The sequence below is a fragment of the Plasmodium gonderi genome, assembly GCF_002157705.1.
Source record: "Plasmodium gonderi DNA, contig: Chr03, whole genome shotgun sequence".
NCBI lineage: Eukaryota > Apicomplexa > Aconoidasida > Haemosporida > Plasmodiidae > Plasmodium > Plasmodium gonderi.
In genome coordinates, this window is record NW_021628927.1 from 365458 (window position 1) to 379424 (window position 13967).

General features: G+C 31.3%; 3 protein-coding genes across 3 annotated transcripts; 1 reads left to right on the forward strand and 2 right to left on the reverse strand.

Annotated features, from left to right (window-relative positions):
- Positions 1-662: 662 nt before the first annotated feature.
- On the reverse strand, positions 663-5151 carry PGO_030660 (perforin-like protein 1; the record flags this gene model as incomplete). Its single annotated transcript, XM_028686054.1, has 8 exons — positions 663-1030; positions 1454-1847; positions 2100-2527; positions 2944-3134; positions 3381-3589; positions 3832-4298; positions 4449-4562; positions 4836-5151. 8 exons carry the CDS (start codon positions 5149-5151, stop codon positions 663-665), a joined length of 2487 nt encoding a protein of 828 aa, XP_028541855.1.
- A 2591-nt stretch (positions 5152-7742) lies between these two features.
- Positions 7743-8807, reverse strand: PGO_030670 (hypothetical protein, conserved; the record flags this gene model as incomplete). Its single annotated transcript, XM_028686055.1, has 1 exon — positions 7743-8807. One exon carries the CDS (start codon positions 8805-8807, stop codon positions 7743-7745), a length of 1065 nt encoding a protein of 354 aa, XP_028541856.1.
- Positions 8808-10863: 2056 nt separating this feature from the next.
- Positions 10864-13748, forward strand: PGO_030680 (tRNA N6-adenosine threonylcarbamoyltransferase; the record flags this gene model as incomplete). The annotated part of the gene is made up of 5 exons (XM_028686056.1): positions 10864-11314; positions 11476-12349; positions 12581-13131; positions 13354-13447; positions 13613-13748. 5 exons carry the CDS (start codon positions 10864-10866, stop codon positions 13746-13748), a joined length of 2106 nt encoding a protein of 701 aa, XP_028541857.1.
- Between the last annotated feature and the right edge of the window lie 219 nt (positions 13749-13967).

Below are 13967 nucleotides of genomic sequence, written 5' to 3' on the forward strand. Positions count from 1 at the left end.
GAATATCCATATTATTTATTCACATTTATACATTGACTTCTTCTTTTTCTTTAAGGAGTTGATCATCACACTTCCTTCCTTCACTTGTTTTATTGTGAATACCCGGGGTTCCTAAAAAGGATAAGGTGAGGTGATTGAGTGTCCTACACAACTTATATAAAAACACCATTTATTACGGTTTAAGGTTAATGTTAAAATATTGTTTTACACAATTTGCGTTTATGAGGTTTAGATTTTTATGAAATACTTTTACTAGTTTTAGCTCCTCAAGGTGTGTACCGAGACTTGCAAAATGTTGTGTCAAAACGCACGCAAAGTTAAAAGAATGTGTTAAAATGGGCAAAAACAATAATGTAAAAGGCCAAATGGTGAAAAAATACCCGTTTACCTATTGAATATTTTTTAAAAAAAATTAAACTGTAATGAAAAATCATTGTAGAAAAGGGAATGTCCAAAAAAAAAAAAAAAGAAATCTTAAAAAATAGACAAAGGGGAAAAATGGAGGCGACACGAAATAAAAAAAAAAAAAAAAAAAAAAGGAAAAACTGAAAAACATAAACTCATATACATTTACGCACATGTGTATGTGTGTATGTATGTATATATATATATATATATATATATATATATATATATATATATATGCATTTGCGCATGCATTACTAATTATTTTTACATAGCACCACATTAAACAATGTTCTGTAATTGTGTAACCCAAATCCCTGACCACATCCGTGAACTGAACATGCTTTTAAACTCTTGGCACATTTTCCAAAGGGTGCAGTTACATAAGGGGCCGAGGTATGTGTTTCTCCGTAAAAACCAGTTAATATAGTACCCTCAGAAGGACATGTGACAACTAATTCTCCATCATTAAATTGCTTTGACTTGTTTACATAAGTATGCAAATCATCCTTCGCGATAAGAGATAAGTTGTTTAATCCTGACCATATTGTTGGATCTACGCAGACGAGGTACAAATAGCTTTTGTCATCTTCGCTGTTCATATTTAGGGAACAGTTTTTCAAGCCTATAAAACGTAGTAAAGCGTGCATATATATGTATATATATATTTGTATGTATATATATATATATATATATGGATGCGTATATATATGGATGTGTACATATCTTTATAGGTCTGTATATTATTGACAAGTGCTCTTGTAAAGTGGAAAAGATTCCCAATTGTAACCAAGTGCAATATACATATCCCCAAGCGCGGTTTTAACATTCACGCGAAGAGTAAGAATAAACCAATTCGAAATAAGTGACATGCTTTATGTGTACCAGCATGTAGAAAGTGCATAATGGAAATGTTTGTGCGCGTAGTGTGTGATATAGGGCAATTGTGGGGGTTATATACCACACACAAGCGAATGTATATATACATATATACTTGTATGTACATATATTTACAGATTATATGGATGCCCTAGCGAGGTGTACTAACCTGGACGACAGGGTGTTAAATAAGTGTAAAGAGCCGATTTGTGCTTGCCAGAGGAAGAAGATATTCCAAATCCGAATAAAATGGAGTAATCATTTGGACAGGTCAATTTATTGTAAGTAGAATTACTTACACTAACTACCTGTTCAGTAAAAGGTAAAGCTTGTTCTCCACATTCAATATACGCATAAGAGACGTCATATTTATTTGTATTTCCTTGTTTTGATGTGCAACTATTAGTGCCAGATTCGCAAATTTCCATTTCATATGATTTCGGGTTAATATAATCCCAGAAATTCTGCTTTAAAACGAAACCGAATAAAACAACCAACCCGTTTGGGCATTCTGCACTTATAGGTGGAGAGCCACTTTTGGTGACCGTTGTAGATCCTGTTAACTGTAGTTAGGGAATGGGAACAAAAAAGGGAGAAAGTTTACACAATATATTTGAGTGAGTCGTGAGTGGAGTGGTTTAGAAAAGTGGGTATGCATGACTCGTACAATGTAAGTGTTATGTGCTACTGTTCATAAATGTTTTTCTTTTTTTTTTTTTTTTTTCCCCTTTTTTTCCTTTTTTTTTTGGGGGATTGTGGTGGTGGATCAATTTCGCTCGTCAGCACTCAGCTGATTTGGTTGTATCACTACTTACTATTTTAACTATGTCCTTTTCATCCTTCTGCATAGTGTCATGAGGGGAAAATCCGTATAATCTATTGTAGTAAACGAAGGCTTTTTCATATGAGCTTTTCAAATCATCATTCTCAAAAATGTTGGACACAGGCAAGAGCTTTATATTTATTGGCATTGGATATTTTGAAACAGTCTTAGACCATTCATATAAATTTTCTTCCTTGGTCACGTCCTTAATTGGATTTCCTCCAATTACAACTAGCTCTTCACTCATTTCATATTTATCTTCATCCGTTTTAGAAGAATTTTCCGAATTAACACTCGTTGATCCTCCCACACTTGCAAACCCAAACTGCGCTTTGATTTGTGCCTTTACGCTCACTCCGTCTTTTTTCATTTGATTCACTGATGTATTTTCCACACTTATGATTTTTGTTATTTTTCCACCTGTAATTTTTCGAAAGTGAGGGAAAAAAGTTTGCGTGCATATTTCAGGGTGTCAAGTTAGGAAAAATGTGCACACTGTTTGTTCAGCATGCGTGTTTATATGTAAAGGGGGAGGGGGGAAGAATTTGTTTTGTATTTTCGCCTTTTCCGCTTCGTCCTTTCCAGCTCGTCCTTTCCAGCTCGTCCTTTCCAGCTCGCCCTTTCCGGCTCGCCCTTTCCGGCTCGCCCTTTCCGGCTCGTCCTTTCCAGCTCGTCCTTTCCAGCTCGCCCTTTCCAGCTCGCCCTTTCCGGCTCGTCCTTTCCTGTTCGTTCTTTCCTTTTCGTCTTTTTTTTTTTTTTTTTTTTCTCCTCCTCCTCCCCTTTTTTGACATGACGGCAAAAAGGGAAAAGATAGCAATCGCCCCTCTTTCAAGTACCTAACTGAGCTTCCATAATGACATGCGTTCCATAAGTTTTGAAAAACATAATCCAAGCATTCACATTTTCACACTCTTCTGATGTTTTCTTTTGTTCGTAAACATCTGATGCGCATTCGCTATCTTGTTCTAGGCCCATGAAGTGAGGTGGGAGGCTATCCACGGCATTCTTGAATGCAACTGTTTGTTTCCTGTAAATGAAAGAAAGAAAATTGCCTCATTGTGAGGATAAAGTGTGTGTGTCTAGGTGTGCGTGTAGGTATGTACGTAAGTGTGTAAATGTGTAAGTATGTAAATATGTAAGTATGTAAATATGTAAGTATGCATGTATATGTATATATGCATGTGTTTGCGTATATGCACATGTCAGCCTGGTTAGGCCAATATTCCTGCCGCTCCCCGCTCTACACAAAAAAAAAAAAGCAGCTTCCACTTACCATTGCACATAGGGAGGAAGTCCAATTGTATATTTAACACAATTAGACTTGACCAAATACGTTTTGCTCGTTCTTTTAGAAGTTTGATGAAGAAACTTCTTATAACCAGAGGATGCCGAGAAGGCCCCGAAGCCCATGTAGCTACCTGACACACTGGCCTCTGCTGTCAAATTTTTTGTGTAATCTGAAACACTCTTGCATTCTTTGATCTGTAATGGAGTGGTTAGAAATGTGATGCAATTGTTCAAATGTTGTATGTATCCTCATGTTTATGTGCCCTCATGTGTTTGTGCCCTCATGTGTTTGTGCCCTCATGTGTATGTGCATCCGTGAGAGTTCACGCATATGTATAAAGATAACACCTTTTAAGCTTGGGTCGTTAACAAGAACGTTTACTATATAATTGATACACCTCGAAAATGCACTTTTTGTGCGATTTGGTTAGACATACCGATTCCGCTCTACTACAGGCATTCTCCTTTCTGATCCACCCATTCAAGGGTTGTAAAGTACTCAAGTCATTTGCAACTCCTTTATTGCTCAATTCCCAATCCATTAAAATAATCTGTGCCCTATATCCAGGATCAGTCAAAGTGTCTGGTTCCCCAAGTGGATTTCCAAAAAGCAAATCATAGCCAATACCTGCAAAATATAAACCTGGAAACACATCCAAATTTTTCTTCATTGCTTTCCTAGTATTTGATTGAGTTGAGTCTTCTTCGTCTTCCTCCTCCTCATCATCATTTCGGGCACCCGAATTAAGTGCTTTATTTTTATCCAACAACTTTTTGTAAGGGGATTCCTCTTCATCTTCAAAATGGTAATTCTTAAAAGTATTCTTAGTTTCATTTTTTTTATCTTCTATCAATTTTTCTTGTTTACTCAACTTTAAACTCTTCTTAAAGCCTTTGTCTTTCTCTGCACATGAATAATACATTTTTGGGTATGCATATAAACAAGTCCATAATTACACATGTATCATACGTGTATTCATACATATAAACACACATGTCACATATGTATATTCATGCATAAGCACCGTTTTAGTTTCTTATATTTTATTTTTACTGCTATGTTCATCATCATCGTCAGGGGTACTTAGCTGAGTCTCTTCCTGCTCCTCTTCATCCCCATCTTGGTTCTGTAACTGTAGATCATCATCATCACTTATCGAAGAACCGCCTGTAAGTTTGAAAGTGATAAGAATGAGTTTGCATATATATATACATATATGTATATACAGGAACACACTACATTCTTTTTTTTTTTTTCTTCTTTTCTGCGTATAGACAACCACATATACTCATATAAAGCATCACAACATCTAGTTATGTGGGTCTATATCGCGACTTATGCAATTTCTTATATTCACATTTTCAAAAACAGAAATATAAGCAAGGGCTAATAGTGGACAATGATATGCACATGTATATGTATATTCATATGTATACACACCTCCTGTAATGGTAGAAGCGTCATCATCATCGTACAGACTTTCCAAATCATCATCGTCATCATCTTCAACTACTTTTTGCTGACTAACAAACGATACATTATACCCACTATTGCTTGAAACATTATTAGATAAAGTGTTTGTGTACTTTTTTAAGCCTTTTAGCTGTCCACTTTTTCCTAATTTCATTTCTTTTTCTCCATTATAATTCTGATTTTTGCGATTCCCAAAGCGGATACTTCTTACATATCCATATTCATATATGTAAAATATAATACACAAAATGGATAAGAATTTTTTTATATTTCTTGATTTCATTTTTTTCATATATATATGGTTATATGTTGGAATAACACATTTTTTTTTTTTTTTCCTCCTTTACTCCTTGTTATCTATGGTTTGTGTCTTATTTTGCTAAAGATTTGTATCTATTTTTTTTTTTTTTTTTTTTTTTTTTGTAACTTCTTTGCAGCTCCTTTGTGACGTGTGATTTTCCTCTGTTTTGTGCAACCCGGAGTGGAAAAAGTTAAAGATTGGCCTTGCGAAATGAAGCGTGTGTTTCTGAATCACCACAAATTCCCCATGTACTGTGAAGCAAAACTGGAGTTTTACAAATCGATATCGATATGGATTGCGAAGGGATCTACAAAAAATAAAATAATATAAAATAAAAGTTCGGGAAATGGAGATATAACGGTTAGTGGGAACTGCGTGGGGCGTTGAAATATATGCACATGTATACTACACATAGAAACATTCTAACCAATTTTAATTGTTTAAGAAGAAATAAAAGTACTCACCTTTCAATGCTTAAACCATTACATCCTATAAATGTGCAAGTAACAACACAGTGAAATGAAAGAATAAATTTATTCGCTCCTTTACGTATTAGCAATGAATTAGACTCTTCTAAATTTATGAATAAAAAAAAGTATTAAAAAAAAAAAAAAAATGGAAAACTTTTTTCTTGTAAACAAAACATTTTAATAAAGCATGTCCATATGAAACTGAGGTTAAAAATTAGACAAAAATTTAAAACATTTTTTTCGTTATTCCCAATGACATAACAACAATGTGTAAACAAGAACAAAAAGTAAGATAATGGATGATGGGGTGATTAAAATAAAAATAACATACACATTTCATATATTAAAAATGTTGTGTGGAATTTTATTTTGTGGAAAAATAAACAAAAAAAAAAAAAAAAAAAAAAATGAAAAAATTAATCAATAACTTCACCACAATCAATTTTATTGCTCTTATGAACCCAGAAAATGGGAGAGAGAAAAAAAAAAAAAAAAAAAAAAAAAAAAAAATGTGCATGATTGCATGCATGCATTGTTCTAAAACACAGAACAAAGAGCAACACTGCTTTTTTGATCTTTTGAGTGTTCTTTTGATAAATTGGGTTTAAACAAATAACTTCTCACTCTTGATGTATTATTTTGCAAAAAATATGCATCAAACTTTTTCACATTTCCTTATTAAAGAACACTTTGATATTTTCACAAAGAAGAGAATGAAATTATTCGTAAATAATCTCTCACTTTTTCATAGAAGCTGCAAAAATATTGCTACTACGAAATGTGTAGTGTCTATATATATACATCGCATGCCCGTATAAGCTTTTTCGAAGTACAATATTGAACAATTCTCGTCCCCTTTCTGCTAATATTCCTACTAGAATTTTTTTTAAAAATGATATATATATTTTTTATTCTTTTAATCTTTATACAAAAAGGACGAAATAAATAAAAAAAGAACATTTTTTTATGTTATATTTCTTTTCCTTTTTTTTTTTTTTTATTGTAAAAATTAAACTTTTTACAAAAAGGGACTTCTTTTTTATAGGAGTGTGTGATGGTGGAATGCTGTCTTTTGGCCTATTTATTTTATTTTATTTTATTTTATTTTTTTTTCTTTTAGGAAACTTCATCTCCACCACATTAATGAACTACTAATTTCAGAAAAAATAAAATTCCAAAAAAACTTAAAAGAAAAGTAAATATGTATACAACCCACAGTTTTACACGAATGCATATAGAAACATACATGTGGATGTTGCTGGGTGGCTACATTCCCCTAGTTTCACCTTTCTCACAATCACAAAGAGAAACAATCTTCCCATAAATTATGTGAATTAGAGAAAAAGTGAATGTTTTCCTTTTTTTCCACCGCTGCGAAAAATGCATCAATTTTGAAATCATTAATTTGAAACTTTTTACCTCACGAACAATTAAAATGTTGGTTACCATTTTATCGCGCATAAATATGTCAGCACTGTTTTAAGCTAGCCTACTTTGTATGTTTTAATAATTTGTACAGGAAAAAAAAAAAAAAAAAGGAAAGAAAAGAAAAGAAAAGAAAAGGAGACAATAAGAAAAAGAGAAAAACATATACTACACAAAAAAAAAATAATAAAAAAAAAAAAAAATAAAAAAAAAAAAATAAAAATAATAATAATAATAATCGGAATAAGACTAAAACTCTCCCTTTTCTTCCACATGCATAAAAAAAATTTACATTATATTTTGTGTAACGCGCCAGGTGTAATATTGTGATGCGTACAGGCAAGTATGTTTTTTTTTTTTGGGATGTTGGAAAGTTCCATTTGACAAACAATTTTTATTATCTTGTTTGTTCATAAGAATGTATATGCATATATATACATGTATATATTTTTTTGTTCAACCTATCTCAAATTGTCCATTGACTCATAATTATGTTCTTACGGGAGCAATGAAACCATTTTTGGACAATCAACTTTTGAGGTTTTTATGCATTTTAAGCATCAACTATAGCCGCGGTTTGCTTTTTCCCTTCTCACTCTTAGTCAAGCCATGTGTACGACATTTTGAAATTAATAGTAGCAGTCGTTTCAGTGCTAACAAATCGATTCAGTAGTAATCTTAGTACCCACGATCGTAATAGCCCTCGTTATAATTCTCTCCATCGTAATATTCGCCATCGTAATATTCGCCATCGTAATATTCGCCATCGTAATATTCACCATCGTAATATTCGTCATCATAATATTCGTCATCGTAATACTCGTCATCATAATATTCGTCACCATAGTAGTCGTCAAAATAGTGCTTCCTGTTTTCAGTTTTTTTATTTTTCATTTGATTGTAGGTTTCACTTTTCTCAACCATTCTCTCTTTGTACGTAGGCAAACTCGAGGCTTCATTTCCTAAAAATTCGGGGGGAGATGGACTGGAGGCGCCTGAAAAAACTGGTGCAACAGCTGAAATGGCACCCGAGATGGATGTAACTATAGATGCTATACTTACTAACAGTCCAATAAATTGTGTAAAAACTTGTGGCTGTTTCTTTTTGTATAGTTCTACTGTATTGGAATGGTTCATCTGCCTATCTGTATAACTGTTATTATCCACATGATGTGCATCATTATCATCGCCCTCTTCCTTAACTATGTCCAATTTTTTTTTTTTCATATTCAGTTCAACTTCAATCAAAAGAGACATAATGTCCTCTTCATTTTCTTCTTCCACATTTACATTAAAGACAAATTTAGCTAACACATAAGTAGTGGTTGAATACTCAGTTTCTAATGTGAACATTTTCTTTTCTCTGTATAGGACTTCATTAAATGTGCTCATTTCATCCAGGGGGTAGATATTATTCATGTTGTTTTCTATGTTTAAGATATCCACCTCATGTTGCTCTTTATTTATTCCTAATTCTGTGGCTTTATACATATTTAAATCGTCAAAAATGAAAATAGCCCTAAATTCAGTTGTGCCTTTTACCAAATAATATTTGTATGTTCTCAATGAATTACCCAACAATTTATCATTTTTGTCCACTAAATATGATTCATTAATAACCAGTTTTGCATTGTTTCTAAATTCAATTCTTTTATCTACCAAAATTTCATGTGTCGAAATTGCATGCACATGTGCTTTATTGATAAATAAAATAGACAGAAGAAAAATAAGCAGTCGATACATTTTTTTTTTTTTTTTTTTTTTTTAATTTCTTTAATTGATACACGTTTATGCAAAATAATGCAAAATGGATTATGTTTCCTTAGTTTAATTTTTTCCAATTGATACTCGAAAAAAAAATATAAGAACAGTTCTTAAAAAGTTAAAGATTTCACGACGTTAAGAAACAAAATTGAAATGTAAAATTTTGATTAAAATAGGAAGAACTTAACCAAAACGTAATACATAAAAAGAAAACCTTTTTTTTTTCTTTTTTTTTTTTTTTTCCTTTTCCCTTTCTTTCTTCCTTTTTTAATTCTCTACTTGTATAAGTGAAGGATTAGCTAGCTAAATTCTTTTTTTTTTTTTTTTTTTTTTTTTTACCTGAACAGTAAACCTTAAAAAAAATACAAAACTAGCCAAAATATATTGTTTTAAAATATATTGAATGTGATAAGTTGAAAAACTAGAAATGAAGATTTTAGCTAGATCAAAGTAAAAAATATGTCACAAGGTGTCCTAATTTTTTGACACAGATAAAAGCGAAATAACATATGTGTATGCACGTTTATTACTTGAAAAATTCTAAAAAATAGTACATGCCCATTCATGTTTCTATGCTAATTTCTCCATGAACAAATACCCATTTGAAAATTTTGACAATCTATATGAAATGATGTATGAATAAAGAAACGTTTTTACAGCGGTAAAGCTATTGTAGAATGCTTCGCAACCCTTAAACCGAGTGATACAACTTTTTCTGTTTTCATCGAATACAAATAAAAACGCTAGTAAGTTGTTGCTCCATTTTAAATAAAGCATAATGTCTCTATGCATTCCTCCAGATGTGATGATGTGTCATAAATGAAATCGTTGTCCAAATTATGTTCTTATATTCCTTTTTCTCTTTATAAGAACAAAATTAAAAACAACGAAATGGAGGACAGACAATTAGTTACTGACGCTTACGAGAGTAAAAGCAAAAAAAAAAAAAAAAAAACTAAAAATTTACAAAGATAATAAAGTTTCTTCTTTTCTTTTTTTTTTTTTTTTTTTTGGTTAAGGTTAAATTTGGATTTGTTTCAAAATCATTTGCCATGTTTACATGTTCCTATTTATGTGTTAATGTAAATTCACGAAATAGACTCAGCAATGGTGGTGGTATAGATTTTGTTGTATATTCTTTTAACTTGTTCATTTGGACATTTCTAATTAGTAATAAATTTACGTAATTTAAAAAAAAAAAAAAAAAAAACTTCAAGAGGAATGAAGCATGATTACGGATGTGCTCAATTTTTCACTTCAATCTTTTGATAAGGTGTAAATGATAAAAAGTGAATTATTTTCAAAAATTTTCTTAAAATAGCCATAAAAACAAAGTTACAAAAATTTGGCATGTTATTTTAATTACACCCAAAATAGAATTTTGTTATATATGTTAAAAAGGGTTAAAGTTTCATTTTACGAACAAATGTGCAATTTTAAGATAAGTGAAAGAACAACAATAAGAACCAAAAAAAAAAAAAAAAAGAAAAAAAAAAAAATGATCTTACAAAAAACGGCACTTAGTTTCTCATATAGAAAAGCGCTATCTATGTGTAGAAACAATGGATACCTAAATGTATGGAGACAATTTGATATCATTCCTAAAACGTAACAAAAAAAAATTAAGTTTGGATGGGCATTGCTGAATATCTATATAATACAAATTTTTATAAAAAAAAAAAGTGCAAATGTTCTATGAATGCAAAAAAAATGAACCCTATGGAGCATACCCAGTGAAAAAAATAATAAATTTAAAATACAATATTTAATCCAAAGAAATACAATGTGAACAACGTGAAAAATGCCAATAAAAGCTAAAGAAACAATTGAACAATATTAAAAAAAACAGGATGCACATAAACACGTATATCACAAAGGTGGGGTGAATATTTTAAGAGAAAATTGTAACTAGAATTATCAGTAATGAAAAATGTAGGCCGAATTATCAGTAATGAAAAATGTAGGCCGAATTGTCAATAACGAAAAATGTAGCTCGAATTGTCAATAACGAAAAATGTAGCTCGAATCGTCAATAATGAAAAATGCAACTCGAATTATCTTGTGTTCAGCCTGCGTTCTGAGTCTGATTCGAAATGTACTCTATTCATACAAGATCGACAACATAACAATTAAGAAAGGGCTATTTAGTGACCCTTTGGAAAGGACAGTAAAAAAAATAAACAAGCACATCCAAAATAGAAGTGATATTAATTACGATGTGTGTAAATATAAAAAGATTCCCAAACTTTTAATTGAAAGAAATAAACTGAAAGATAATACAAAGGTTAAATACATTGTAGGAATAGAAAACACATGTGATGACACTTGTATATGTATCCTCGATTCGAATCTTAACATTATTAAAAATGTTATCATATCTCACTTTAAGATCGTTCATAAATATGGGGGGGTTTATCCCTATTTCATTAGTTCGATCAACCACTTGTTTTTAAAGCCATATGTGGAAAAGACACTTGAGGGAATTGGTGAGTCAATCTTCAAAATGGAAAAAAAAGTGATGAGAAAAAATGCCTCTCCATAATTTATTCATCACAAGGTTTATTTGCACTTATATATATATGTATAGTTTACCCCCCACACACACACCACTATGTGTATGCAAAACTGTTCTTCATTTTCTCCACAGATGCAAAGAAAATCGATTGCATCGGGTTTAGTACATGCCCAGGAATAGCAAAAAACATAGAAGCGACAAAAAATTACATAGAAGAGATGAAAAAGAAGAATGAACATATAAAAGTAAGCTCAGTGAATCATATTTTTGCGCATGTCCTTTCTCCCTTATTTTTTCACGTCTATAACGATAGGAATACATACACAAATAGTAGAGAATACAAGGGAGAAAATGATATAAAATCACAATATGAGCATGACATCGACATGAACATTTCAGAAACGGTAAAAAATGATAAGATACGAATGGAAAAAATAAAAGATATTATACAAGTTCTAAATAACAACACTGTAACTAAACAAAAAATGACAAATTTGAGTCAAGAGGATTTTCTAAAATATGGAAATTATTTGTTAAAAAAGCATATAGAAAGAGATGTTGAAGAAATGGCGGACATAAAGCCTGATATTGAAATAACCAAGAATGATTACATAAACATAGACAGTCATGGGAAAAATATCCCACCTTCGCATAAGACTCAGGAGAATGAGGTAAAAATTCAGGGAAGTCACTTGAGAAATGAATACATCTGCGTTCTAGTATCTGGGGGAAGTACAGAAATTTATAAGGTTCAAAAGAATAAAAAAAATGACATTAATGTGAGCAAACTATCACAAACAGTTGATATATCCATAGGAGACATAATTGACAAAATTGCAAGATTGTTAGAACTACCTGTTGGGTTAGGGGGGGGACCCTTCCTTGAAAAGAAGTCAGAAGAATTTGTTACAAGAATGAAGAAACAACAGTTGAGTGAAGAAGCTTGTGAAGATCCATTTAAACCGTTTCCTGCACCCTTCTCTTCCAACAACAAGATCGATTTTTCGTAAGAAATTTATTTTTCTCTTTCTACATGATTTCCATGTGTTTTGCTTCACTTTGGTTTTTCTTCCTACCTCTCGTTCAATTTCTTATTTATGATTTCTTTTTTTTTTTTTTTTTTTTTTTTTTTTTTTTTTTTTTTCCTCCATTGTCATGTTACACATAAACGTGACCACACTTCATTTCTTAAATATGTGACTTTACCGTTGTTTGCTCTTATCCATTTTAAATATAGTTTTTCAGGCCTTTACAACCATATGAGGAAAATTATTCTAGAATTGAAAAAAGGAAAATCCTTTGAATGTGAAAAAGACAGATATGCTTATTACAGCCAAAGGAATATATTTCAGCACCTACAGAAACAAGTTAACAAAATTATGTACTTCTCAGAACTTCATTTCAACATAAAGAATTTATTCATAGTCGGAGGAGTTGGATGCAATAATTTTTTGTTTCAGAGTTTAAGAAGAATGGCTATGGACAGGAACAAGCTAGAGGTTCAGCTAAACGAATTTAATAAATTAAAAAAAAGGATAAAAAAGAGAGTAAGAAAAATAGGAGAAAAAAATTTCGTATACTCAAAAATATCAAAAGATATACTTAAAAATGAAGAAGAATTTAGTGCATCACTGGCATGGAATATTTATCTAAAATTTCTTTTAAAAGAAAAAACAGAAGAATGTATCATGTCAGCCTCAAAATCATTTAATTTTGAAGATTATGCGAGATTAAAGGAGGCAGGAAGTTTTCTGCTACAAGGCGATTTACCCTTATCCAAAAGTACATGTAATCTCATTAACTTATTTTATTTATTTTTTTTTTTTTTTTGAACAGACGTTTACATTCCCTTCAAGTAGTGTCTTTTTTTCTTTTCTTTTCTTTTCTTTTTTTTCTCTCTCTCTCTCTCTCTCTCTCTCTTTCTGTGTACTTTTTTTTCTACACTTTTTCGATGAATTCTTATGCACCACAATCAGATTAACATACCTGCCGCTCCCCCCCCTTTTGTAGCCCCTTGGAGTGTGTACAAGACACCACGAAATCTTAGCAGAGATAATGCAGCCATGATATGTTTTAACACCTTTTTGAATTTACACAATGAAACGTAATTATGTTTTTTTTTAATGCAAATTTATACATCCGTAATGATGTAACGGGCGTTAGCCGAAGGTGCACTTTATGCATCGTTAGTAATCCTCATATTTATAAACTCAAGGAATTCATAATTTTCTCTCTCTCTTTTATTTTTATTTTATTTTATTTTTTTCAGAAACATGTATGATGATATATCTCAAGTTGAAATTAAGCCAACGGTAATAATGAAGCTTGAAAATAATTTTCTCCTCTTTTCAGACATAATAATTTTTGATGTTTTTCTGCACAATTTTAGTATCAATGGGAAATAAGAGTTAGCCCATTTGGGGTGGTTATAGATTTGGAGGTCTAACTTTTTTTTTTTTTTTTTTTTTATGTTCATACGGATATTATTACCGATGGGCCATACATATTCATAGACATATGGCGAGTATAATTACATGAACTCTGTGTTTCTGCAAAACATGTATGAACCACAGTTCACTATATTTTCTCTTTTTCACATTTTATCATCTTTGGAATTTGCTACA